Below are 13644 nucleotides of genomic sequence, written 5' to 3' on the forward strand. Positions count from 1 at the left end.
CGTAGCAGAATAACAATATCCGAAGGCAAGACTCTTAACGAGCAGAGCAGGTATAAGCTGCCAAGCCATTAATCAAAATATACCAACACCAAAACCCTTAGCCTCCTGTGTGCAGGTTATTGGTTTGTGTAATTGCATTATACTTCTGGCAATGTATACTTGTTAATTATGTTTCTATTTTGGTTTTTAAAAATCTTTTTTATGTTAACAATCTGCAAAAATCAAATGCAAAATCCTCCTACAAAACTATTGGTAGACTAGGTTGACTTCTATAGCATTGAAAATAATCTGGTTTCTTATGAAACATACATTTCTTATATTCCTTTTCTATTTTAGGTAAAATGCAGCAGTCACCAAAATTTAACTTTTATATATTTCAATAACACATACAGAGAGCACACAAGAGTGTTGGATCATATGCATAGAATGCTACGACTCATCCTTGTCCCTGGCCTTTAATTTTCCTTGCTTTTGACTACATCATCTGTAGTTCAAGTTCTTCTGCATAATTTTCCTAATATATATAAACCAGAGATACCGTAGAACACAGCTGTAGAAAGATCAGATGGACCCTTCTAGCTTTATAAGTTGCTTCTCTAGAAACAAACTGTTTCTGCATTGCATATTCTGTACTTGTCATATTATTATCAGCTGCTTCTATATCCCCCAAAGAATACTAACTACTGATCAATAGCCCAGACATGTCTGGCCATGGCCTACACGTGCCCTGGGTAGTTCATTTATTTGCCTTGGTGGATTTGCTAGAGTGGAATTTAATCAATAGCTAATTCATTAATTCTGGTCCTCGAGAATGTAGAGAGTGCTGGATGAAGATAGCTGGCTGGCTCTGGCTTTGATTGAAATATGACAAACACTCCAGCTGACAACTTTACTTGGTATTGGGCTCCCTGTGAGGTTTACTTATTTATTCTCCATAAAAGGAAAAGCTCAGAGAAAAACATAAACAAGGATGAGATTTTATTACATTACTGCTAGGATTCCAAAATGCATGGTTTCCAGGCACAAAGCTCAAGGGAAGGCAGAGAGAGAATGCAGATCATGTCTTTTATTGCCTTTAATTGGAACTATGGCAGTTTTTTCAGTTCCAACTGAGTTTGGGGCTGTATTATTGATGAGGAGTCTGAGATGTAATGTCTCTTTAGTGCTCACAAATAATGGTTTTAAAATTTGCCTCAAGACACTGAATGGCAGCAAAAATTATTTTTATATACCAACTTTTCGGAAATCTTTATGAGAGCAGCCTAGTCTGGGTGTCTCTAAATGAAGGTTGAACCACTATCATCCTTCATGAATCCCCCTGTATTTTCAAATTCCTTAATTTGGAGTTGAATATGGCACAAGAGTTCAGAGTTTATGGATAAAGAGTCTCTCCCCTTTTGCCTCAAACCAAATTTGAGGTTAAACTGTGAGGCTCCTATTTTTTCATACTATGACAGATACCCGGGAATCTCTTCTGTATTAGTCAGCTTTTAGTCACTGTGAGCAAAATCCATAACAAGAAAAACTTAGAGGAGGAAAAGTTTATTTTGTCTCATGATTTCTGAGGTTTAGTTTATGGTCAGCCAACCTCATTGCTCAGGTCAAAGTGAGATAGATCATGGGGTAAGGGCAAGGCAGAGGAGTGCTGCTCTGCTCATGAAGGTCAGGAAGAAGAAAAAGAAAGAGGAAGGAGCCAGGCAGATAAAATATATAATCCATGAGGCACACACCCAGTGACCCACTTCCTGCAGCCATGCCCCACCTGCCTATAGTTACCACCCAGTTAGTTCATTCAATTAGGATGGAGTGAATTTTTATAACTTTTATAATCTAATCATTTTACCCCCTGCTTTCACACAAGAGCTTTTGAGGGACACCCCCTATCAAAATCATTCTTGATTTTCTTTCCCTGTTTTTTTGTTTGTTTGTTTGGTTGGTTGGTTTGGTTTGGTTTGGGTGACTGACAGCTTAGACTGAAGTAATGATCTTAACATTATATATATATATATATATATATATATATATATATATATATATATATATATATAATCATGTTTTTGAATGTTTGGTTTAACAGGAAGAAATGTTGAACCGTAGAATATAAAATAAATCACCCATGCCTTACTCATATTCTAAAATCCCTCCCTAGCTAATTTGGATGAATAGAGATAACTTTTAATTTGAACTGGAATTTTCTGCTTAAATCTTTAAAAGATATGGGAAGGACTCTTAAAGGAGAGAATTTGGAGTACATTTGGTAAGTTGTAAAGATCTAATCACAACGGCTTTCAAGGAATAGTATTGTTTTGATAGCCAATTAGTTCTAATTATCAAATTCATTGTTCCAAGAGACCTTACAGAATATGAAGCTTTTTCTTTCTTTCTTTTTTTTTTTTTTTTTTTTTTTTTTTTGTTACCAGGGATTGAACCCAGGGACACTTTACCACGGAGCCACGTCACCAGCCTTTTTTTTTTTTTTTTTGAAACAGAGTCTCACTATGGTGCTGAAGCTGGCTTTGAACTTGCAATCCTCCCCCCTCCACCTCTTGAGTCACTAGGATTACAGGCATGCACTGAAGCTTATGCTCAAAATTGCCATCACTACTTCCATTTCCTCACCTCCTTCTCCTTCCCAAATTCCTCCTAACCTTTCTACCATCTGTAGCTCCCACAGAAACAGCTCAGTCACTCAGGTGGTCTTCATGCCTCTTAGCAAAGTTCAGTTCTTTCTCCTCACTCATTTTGGCCATTGGCTCTCTTCTATTACAGACTCACTCGTTAATTCTGGTTGTCTTCAGCAGAAAGACTCATCTTCCTGCTCAGTTCAAACATTCTTACAACTTTAGTCATACTGATGTCTCAAAGCCCTCTGACCCTATTTTTTCCCTAAACCCTAGTTCCATATATCTAGTTGCCTATTGATTTTCTATTTTGATGTCCACTGATCACTTCCATAACCTTGAACTGAAAGTAAATTCTCACCAAACTCATCTTTTTCCCCCAACATCCACTACTACAAAGGCTCATCATCCTGCATATTATAAAAGATACATATCTTTGACTTTTTTTCAAATCCCCTGAGTTCATTAAATATCACTTTTAGTATATATTCTTTTAAAGCATCTTCTTATACATGTTCCTCTATTTCCACCAACTCCATCCTGTTCCATGCTTTCAACAGTTCAGTTTACATAAAGTGTTGGAGCTGTCTAAATTCAATCAGATATAAAGATGAAAAAGCTTTACTTTTCATTTACTACTTATTGCCTTAAATATACTTTGGTCTTATTCTCAACTCTTGAATACCTCTCAGGAACATCTTATGACTTTCAAATTTTTTTTTAGTTATGAGTCTATGAGTTATGAGTCAGCAATTAAGATTCATGATCAAGTATTCAAAAGTCCATCCTATTTCCAGAAATATGTTCAACTCACATCTAGTTCAAAGTTTCTCCTGTTTTTCAGGGTCAGACCTGATTGTAGCTTGCTCTTTCCTTTCCTAGCTTTCTCTCCTATTTCCTTTCATCCAAGTGGGTCTCTTCCTGGTGTTATGGTTTTATTATTTCACAGTCAGCATTGGATAATGTTTGTGTAGCCCTCTGTGTGTCAGGTGATGCTTTCATGGACAATTTTGTTTTCCTTAAGTCTCAAGAAGGATATCCACGTGGCTAAATTTCCTGACATGTCTTCTCTCTATATGGTGCCAGTAGATCACAATATCCCAAAGACTTGTCTCATCTAAGAAGTCTGCCATCCTGGTCAGTCACTGTTCCTTCACATATAGCTCAAAGGAAACTTAAACCTCTGAAAATATACACATATGGCTTTATACTGTGGCAGTCTATTCTTATCATTGCAGAGCTGCTCGGGCCCATCCTTGACCTTCAGAATCCTCTAAGAAACAAGTATCATTTTCTGTGCTTTCCAAAATGCCAAACCCAGGGGCCTATGTTAAACTGTCCCAAGACCTCCTTGCCACACTTCTTTCTAGAGATAGCAGCAGATTGGGCTTAGACATTTCTGTGCTTCAGTTAAGTGCTAACTATGAGACGAAAGTCTTTCCAATTTCTCCTCTTTCAGTTTCTCTGAGTGTTGAATTTAAAACTTCAACACTAGAGCCTAGGCTATGTGTGTGGAATGGCAGTGGTGGGGGTGCTAAGTAAGTAACTCTCTTCTATTTCTTAGGTCAGAAACTGCCAATGATTTTCCAACACATTCAAAAATGAATCCAAATTCATTTTCCTATGCTACAAAACCCTGTATGATTTGCAATATCCTATTCCATCCTACCAACATCCACCTGATCTCATGTTTTAATATCCTGTCTCTTGTTCAGTGCATTCCAGTGCTCCTGGATTTTTTACCCTGATAGATTACATATTTATGTGTTTGTGTACTGTTCATCTCCTCCAAAAATAAAGTAAGTTTTATGATAAAAAGAACTTTATCTGTTTGTGTCACTGATAAATACAGAATGATGCCTGGTTTTATGTTAGGTATTTAATAAATGTTTATTATAAAGTTTATGTTTTTAGAAACTCCCCTCAAATTCCATTTATTTTGGTTGATTAGGGTTATGGGTCAGTGTTATCCTCAGAACTTAGCAGAACCTTGAGGTTCCTCCTTTAAAAGGCAGAAACTTACCACTCTTAAATGAAGAAACTCATCATCTGTTATCCTCAATTTGGAGCAATATTTGCAAATTGTAATAAGAGGAAATTCAAAGTTCACATTCTATTGCATTTAGATTAAAAACGTTTCTCCTGCCTTTGGTCACGTCCACTCTCATTTACCAGGCTATTAATTCTAAAGAAGATTTTGATTTTATTAGTGACAATTACCCTATTTTACTAACTCCTCAACATGGTACTTGAGGAACCCTAATACTTTCCTTTTGTGTTAAAATGGACTTTTCATTATTGCTGGATGTGGATCATTCATTAACCACATTGATTCTTGCCTCTAACTTATGCTGATGTCTTCCTGCCCCCAATTCTTCCCATCCTTTTCTTAACCAATGCAAGTTTGCTTCCATTTCTATGAAACTTTCCTTGGTGAGTTTATTATACAGTAGTCTTTGCTTATGTACTTTTATGATTGTATCCTGAACTACATTTTGAAAATACCTGATTTTATATTATTATATAACATCTCATGTGCTTCATGTATGCATATTTCATATCTCAAGGACATGGGTTTTGAGTATTGATTTTCAACCACTGCAACTTTTACTACATATCCCAGTAGGAAAATTAAATATTCAATGACTTGATTTAAGAGCAAAGAATTAATACATTGTCAAAATCCATTTATATCCTCTTATATTAAAATGTTCTGATCATTTTTGGAAACCATGATCTAGAATACTGTCGAAAACTTGAGTGCTACATAAAATGATTGACAAAAATAACCAAATTGAATAGAAAAAGAAAAGGCCTATTTAAAATTGATCAGGAATTTGAAGCTATTTAACACGTGACAATTTGAAGATATTTTAGGGTATGTGACTTTTTTTTCCTTTGGCCAAAACAAGAATATTTTGACAAAATAATAATAAAATTTTCTAATAAAATGTTAAAAGTACCAGTGTGAACCCTAAATCTTCATAAAAATTATTGTATTATTTTGATACTCACCTGTGTTAGGTAAGTGGTAAGAAATCATTTTTCCCATAGTACTTTCTATATTCTATGATATTTTGTACTTCTTGAAGTGATGAATGGAAATAACAAATCCCATAGGCATAGCCACAATATTATTTAGTGTCACAGAAGTCAATGTCCAACTAGAATGTCTGACTGCACAATGACTTCATGTAACACAATGTACATACACATGATGGCTTTGATTAGAAGCTCTTTAAGCCATCTTAAACTTCAGTTCCTACTGCTCTGAAAGCTAAGTAGACTCCTAGAGTTATTTCATGAAAAATAAATCTAGGAAAAAGATCCAATCAAAAATTCTCAATTTATTAGTATGCATGAGTATACAACCCCCCCCCCCAACACACACACACACAAACTTCAGCTTGTGTTCACCGATATTTAATTCTCACTCCTAGGACTTAGGATTTTCCTTCTGGTTTGCTCTTAAACATCAAAGCAATGAAACCATTAATCTCATTACTAGTGGTGCATATTTCTTAGAGATATCTTTCATTTTCAAGTCAACCACCAAAAGACACTGTTGTTCGTCCAGTTGTTTCTAATGAGAGACAGACAGATGTTAAATACCCTCTTCTTCTTTGATCATTTGCCTTCATGTCAACGATTTAAATCCTCAAAAGCTAAACTGTTCATTTTCTCAATAAATATGTAGGTAGTCTCACTTGTGGTTATGTTGCACAAGAAAAGAAGTCACAATGTCATGGTATTCTGCCTGGTATATTGTAGACCTTTCTCGTTCACCAGCTTTTGTGGATAAGTCAGACCCTTGAATATTGCTTAAATGTGGTCTTTTCTGCAGTTAATTATGTGATGAATAAAAAGACATATCTGCAGAATGCAGAATTAATTTGAAAGTTGGATACTTTTGAATAATAACAGCGACTCCACTAGTCACCTATGAAATTCTTTTTCTCATAGGTGACATCAATTTTGTATCTACAAAGTCTTCTTACACAATGCGTTATGTTTGTACCCAAAGAAAATGGAACAAAAATTTTTTAACAGTCTATTAAAAGGTCAAGTTTATCTTGACTGCTGCTTTTTAATGTGTTTGGGCTTAATTGAATGCCTTACATGTAATAGCATTTGGAATTCTGATGGAGTTCAGGAATTTGGTCTATGAGGATCTTCTTCTCCTTAAAATAAAAGGTACAGCCCAGTGTAGTGGCACACGTCTATAATCCTAGCAAGGCGAGAGGATCATAAATCTAAAGCCAGTCTCAGTAATTTAGCAAGGCCCTCATCAACTTAGTGAGATCCTGTCTCAAAATAAAAAATAAAAAGGGCTGGGGATCTAGCTCGGTGGTTAAGCACCTCTGGGTTCAATCTCCAGTAAGAAATAAATAAATAAATAAAATATGGTAAAAATGTTATTTTACACACTGGCAGGAAATTTATCAATATAGGTTATTGTTAGACTTTATGGTGAGACTTTTGAAGTATAGGGAGAAGGCTCACATGCACTTGCTTTCCTCTAAAGCACTTACTGGAATGTTTTCTGTATAAAAGGCAGCCTATAACTATTCCTTATTGGTTAAATGTTATGGCTGGAAATTCTAGAATTATAAAAAACAAATTGATAACTAATATCAAAGTTCCATTAATCTTTTAGAAACAATGAGAACAAAAATAAATATTATTTTTACATTTACAAAGAGAAAGATTTGCTTGCCATGGTCTGCAGCAAGGATGTGTCATGTTTGAAGCTCTGGGGCTTTATTGAAAACTTTACTTCCTGTACATAGGGCTTGTTAAGAAAATTCTAAAGGTGATACATAGGTGTAATCGAAGCAGTATCTTTCCAGAAAGCAGACCTAAGTGCAAAATTAAAGTTCTGTAACTTTAACCTAAGAGTAATAATTTTATTCATAGTTGTATCCTCTGTGTGCAGTTTTACACTATGATCTCATTTGCTACAGCATATAAAATATTAATAGATCATTGGAAATGCAGTAAAGTTTGGTCAGACATTATACCCTCACTGTATACCATCCCTACAAAAGAAAAATAAAGAGCATATCTGTGTTTTAAATGAAACTGTGGGTCAGTTTTTAAAAATCAGATATCTTCTTTAAGAGCATGATGATTTAAAAGAATGTGTTATAGGAATTTCCAATTCCTGCATTCCTGACCACAAAACACACCTAACCATGCTAGTTAAAGAATGGTTGGAGAAAAACAAAAATCTACTTAGGTGATTCAAAAATGAAGATGTATTGAAGTCAAGCACATTTGAAGGAAGTTTGTGATACTATGGATTTTATAAATATGTGTATTTGTTTTGCTTGCAAATAACAAAACCCCAACAATAGAGACTTAAATAGAGAGTTCCGGATGTAAATGATACTTGGTGTTGTCTCAGCAATACCAAATTCCTGGTGATATATTGGTGATGTACAGACTTGTGGTATATAGACTTTCTCAAATCACTATATGGTGATTACTAAAGTTGCAGACATCTCGTGCATCAGAAAGGAAAAGGAAGGAAGAAGGTGACAGCTGTACCAGGAAAATTGAAAGTCCCTAAAAAAATCCCGTAGCTGTCTTCCACTTCCATTGTTTGGCAACTATGTGTTATAATGCTAGTCCTAGCAAATTAAGGCAAAGGAGAAGGCAGGGAGAGGTAAGAATTAGGTTCAACACATTCTCGTTTTCATCCTGTTCACCGACTCATGTTATCTGTATTTTATCTTTGCGTAGCAAACCAAATGTCATGTTGACTTCCCCCAATTAGTCACCAACAGGGATATTTTCTTCTTATCTTGGAAACTAAACTAGATGAATGGCTGGACTCGTATTTTGTGTTATTCTCCCAAAAGCTAAAATGACTTTGATTGATTCTCAAAGCATGTTATATGGTAGTTACATGTATGAGTGTAAATATGTATTTGTATGTATTAAATACACATTAATATCTATTTCTTCTTTCTTAAGTTTGGAAGTTCCTGAAGAAATAGATCTTTTGACTAATCTGGAGCATGAATTGAAAAATAGGGTTGGCTGGTAGCAGTAATGTTAAATGTTGTCTTTTCAGAAGTATCGATTATTCTGTCTGTTGCAGATCCCTTCAAATTGATTGGGTGTCTCCAGGGAAGCCAAATGGCATCATACTTGGATATGATCTTTTACGGAAAACATGGCATTCATGCCCTAAGACCCAGAAGTTAATGGAGGACTACAGGGATGAGCTCTGTGAGGCACTGAAGTGTCAAAAACACAAAACTATCTGTGGCCACATTTGCTACTCTCCTGAAGCTAAGGTAAACCTTTTCAAACCAGTCAGTGCAATGTTTTCTTCATTGAACATTTCAGGTAAAATCCCTTGCTCCTTTGACCATGTTGGGTCATGATAGATGTTCCTGCTACCATTCTATGAGGACCCCCAAGGAGAAGAAAGGATGCTTATAACAACACAGTCATCCCCATGGGCATTTTAGCCTTTCCATTTTTCATCATCTTTACAGGAAATACGAGTTTATTAGGATGATAAGGAACCTCCCAAATTTGTATTTGATTGAGGCACTTGAAATTTTCTTTACAACCAATCCATTCAGCTACAAATGGATGTTGGTTTACATGACACTGATGAGTAACTGTGAACAGGACCTCTCAAGGTTTGTCAGAAATATTTTAGAATTATGGTCATTTGTAGATTAATGTTCATATTAGTTGCTGTTTAGGAAACAGATCAATAATATAGCCAGACAGAGAGTTTGTAAATGGCTTTTATTGACAAACGACACAGAAAAATCCTTAGTTTGAAGGTAGCATCTCATATAATGAAATAATGTTCCTATTTATCAACAACATCACACATTCAGTGACTTAAGCTACTGTTAAATTCATAAGATTCACTGCAAAAGAACTCAGTAATTAAGAAAGTGAATTATTGAAGCAATATGGATCAAACTACAAATTATTATGGCTGACACAAGCTTAGCAGTAGTTATCATCTTAGCGATGAATCAAGCTAGTCAGTTACCAACTATACATTTTTTGACAGTCTCCAAAATTGTTATTATTGCTAAGTTTTATATCATTTTAGACCACTAAATATGTACTGTCTAATGAACATGATTTCATAAAATTAAATTTCTTAGAGGAAAAAATGCTAGAATAAATGATGTTCTCTATGGAAAAAAAAAGATAAAACTTATGGAAATATTGAGGAAAATATGGAATTTAATCTTCATTTTTTCTTTCCATTATTTTAACATGTGTTATCCAATGATGAGTGAAGAATAATCACATGTATATTATTTAATACTTCAAAGTTTGTCTAGTAATAAAGTTCATCAAAATAAAAACTGATTCTGGCCAGAAGTTGCCCTCACAGCTGAGATGTGATAACGGATTTGATAATAGTTTCATTTCTAAACCATACTGTGAAATTAAAGCAAAAAAAGAGTAAAAGTAGGAAAGATAATGTTTTCGTTTAAGTGTATTCCAAAATATCAAAAAGTAAATTCTCTTAATATAACCAGGTCAAGTTAAAATATACCTGTTATGGATGAAGAAAAAATTAACAGAGTACAACAGAATATTAATAAAGTATAATAGATACCTATAGGTTCTATATGTTTAGGATGAATTACTTACATATTCCTTCACTTTTTTGTGTGTACTTTGATATCCAAAACTATTTTTGTAAGCTCTTGAAGAATTTTTTTTTTTTTTTTTTGGTACCAGGGATTAAACTCAGGGGCACTCGACCACTGAGCCATATCCCCAGCCCTATTTTATATTTTATTTAGAGACAGGGTCTCACTGAGTGGCTTAGTGCCTCTCTTTTGCTGAGGCTGGCTTTAAACTCAGGATCCTCCTGTCTCAGCCTCCCAAGCTGCTGGGATTACAGATGTGTGCCACCACGCCCAGCCAAGCTTCTGAAGAAATTTAATGAGACTTTGAACCAAGTAAATGACTATTTATATAGTATTATTAAATTCAATTCTTTCCAGATGACAAAAACTGTTTAGTCTAATTTTAAAACAATTAAGAAAAAAAGATTAAGATGAGAAAAAAGAAAGACACTTTCTACTATTCTATGGGGGGGGGGGAGAGAGTGAGAGAGAGAGAGAGGAGAAAGAGAAAAGACTTCAAGCTTTTATAAAGAATAAATGTAAATTGAAGAATGAGGAAGGAAAAGTTCACCTTTGGGAAACTGGCATGGAAAAATTTCATCTAATATTCTTCAAAAAAAACCATCAAGAACATGAAGAAAGAGCCTACAGAATGTGAGAAAATCTTTGCCACCTTTCCCTCAGAGCATCAATCTCCAGGATATATAAAAACTCAAAAAGATTAACACCAAAAAAAGATCAATAAATGGGCAAAGGAACTGAACAGGCACTTCCCAGAAAAAGAAATACAGTCAACAAATGTATGAAAAAATGTTTAACATATATAGCAATTAAAGAAATGCAAATTAAAACTACACTGACATTCCATCTCATTCTAGTCAAAATGGCAATTATCAAGAATACTACTAAAAAAAAATAATAAAAAAAAAATATTAAAAAAAAATGATATTATACCTGGGATTGTCAAAATAACCCAAGGGGGTTATAGGCAGAAGTAGAAGTGAAATGAGTCTGACCATGTGTTGACAATCGTTGAGGCTAGATGGTGGACACATGGGAGTTCATTATACTGTTCCCTCTGTGTTTATGTTATTAGTTTTCCACAATAAAAGTTAAAAAGTGTAGTGCCAAAAAAAAAAAAAAAAAAGGAATACTAGCAACAGTGAATGTTGGTGACGATGTGAGGGAAAAGGTTTACTCATACATTGCTGGTGGGACTGCAAATTGGTGCAACCAATCTGGAAAGCTCTATGGAGATTCCTCAGAAAACTTGGAATGGAACCACCATTTAACCCAGTTATCCTACTCCCCAGCATATATCCAAAGGACTTAAATCATTATACTATAGTGACACAGGCACACTAATGTTTATAGCAGCTCAATTCATAATAGATAAGCTATTGAACCAACCTAGGTGGCCATCAAGAGATGAATGGATAAAGAAACTGTATGCACATTTTATATACACAATGGTATATTACTCAGCCTTAAAGAAGAGTGAAATTATTGCATTTGTCTGTAAATGGATGGAACTGTAGTCTATTATGCTAAGTGAAATAAGACAGGCCCCCAAACCCTAAGGCCAAATGTTCTCTCTGATATGTGGACACTAACACATAATAAGAGTCAGGGAGAGAAGAATGGAAGTTCATTGGATTAGACAAAGGGGGATGAAGAGAAAGGGAAGGGGGAACAGGAATAGTAAAGATGGTAGAATGAACTGGACATAACTTTCCTATGTTCATATACGAATACACTACCACTGAAATTTTATATCATGTACCACCACAGGAATGAGATCCTAATTAGAATAAGTTATATTCCATGTGAAAATACACTCTACTGTCATGTCTATCTAGAAAGAACAAATAGGAAAAAGAAACTATTTTAAATTTTTTTAAAAATCACATGCCACTCTTAAGACAAATGTTATAAATCATTAAAAGGAGATGCAATTCATAATGATGATTCATAGGAAGTCTTCATTTTAAGGATTTAAGAGGCAACATAGGTATTGTCAGCAAAAGAGAAGGAGTAAGTTTATATAATTTCCAAAAGAAAAATCTTATTTGTAAGTTTTAACTTGGGCTTAGGTACAACTATCTATTTCCTAAAATGAGAAGATACAAAGAAGTAGAAAAGAGACTTTTACTGTGAGTCTAAGATCCTCTGGCTAAATCACTACAACATCAGGGGTACCTAAAATACTTATTCAAGCTCCCCCCACGTGATTACACATGATTACAAATTGTGGTTCTCCAATCTCAGTGCATCAGCCCTGAAGGGATTGTTATAACCCAGACAATAGATTCTACTCCCAGAGATTCTGTTCAGTAGGTCTGGGGTGGACTGTGAGAATTTGTATTTCTTATACATTCCCAGGTAATTCCCTCTATGGCTGGTCCAGGAACCACACTTAGAGAATAATTGGATCACAAAATTCATTTGGAAACCATAGATCAAGGAAAAGAAACCTATTTGAAAATTAACCACATGCAAATCAGTTCCGATTATTGAAATTCCCATTCATACCTTCAGAGTCAATAAAATGAAGACTGGATTAGGTTTAGGAAACACTTTGTTTATTGGGAAACCTCCCAAGAGAAAAATTTCCTTTAAAATGTTCTTTTGGGACCCCATCAGTGTTGGAAGCCAGAGTGGGTGAAAAGAAAGGCATATTTCTCTTGGAGAAAGGAAGATGAGAATGACATTGATAATGAAAGGTCGAAAATCAGCCAGTCCTAATGGCTCATCACTAAATAAATTCTTGAGAAATTATTTCAAAAGAGAGTGAGAAGTACTGGGTAAGCTGATAAAAGAGAAGACCAGATATGTTGAAGTGTCCAGAAACACACTATATGTGAATGACATTTTACTAAATGCTTTAAAATCAAACAATGTCATAAAACAAGGCAGAGATGATATGCTGCTTCACCCTAACCAGCCTATCTAAACCTCAAACACAAGAGAGATTTTTCAGTTAGCTCCTACAAATATGACCTGATTTCAAAATTTACCTTTCATATGAATTGAAGGAAAGAACTGCCCAATTTATTCTTAGAATTATACTAATTTTGAATCCTCATTGCTAACAATTAAAGCACAAAAAGTTCATTACAGTTGAGTTAGTAGCCAGGCTACCTGAGAAATCACAGGGGTGGACTTTGGAATCGAGCCCAATTTCTTTGCTTTTAGATAACTTTTGAAAAATAAGGGTAGCTTTTCAAAATTAATTTTCATATAAATTTTCTTTTTTATTTTATTTTTTTTATTTTTTTAAATTTTTTTAAATTTTTTTAAAATTATTTTATTGTTGGTTGTTCAAAACATTACATAGTTCTTAATATACCATATTTCACAGATTGATTCAAGTGGGTTATGAACTCCCATTTTTACCC

The 13644-nt window shown here is 34.6% G+C and overlaps 1 protein-coding gene across 1 annotated transcript in view; it reads left to right on the forward strand.

The window, feature by feature from the left end:
- Positions 1 to 13644, forward strand: part of USH2A (usherin) — a gene marked incomplete at its 3' end in the record, with an annotated part of 798897 nt that overhangs the window by 584329 nt on the left and 200924 nt on the right. The window contains exon 48 of the mRNA XM_081297837.1: positions 8728 to 8926. Within this exon, the coding sequence (XP_081153963.1) occupies positions 8728 to 8926 (199 nt within the window). The remainder of the gene's footprint in view (positions 1 to 8727; positions 8927 to 13644) is intronic.

Source organism: Spermophilus citellus (genome assembly GCF_964194105.1).
Source record: "Spermophilus citellus genome assembly, chromosome: 6".
Taxonomy (NCBI): Eukaryota; Metazoa; Chordata; class Mammalia; order Rodentia; family Sciuridae; genus Spermophilus; species Spermophilus citellus.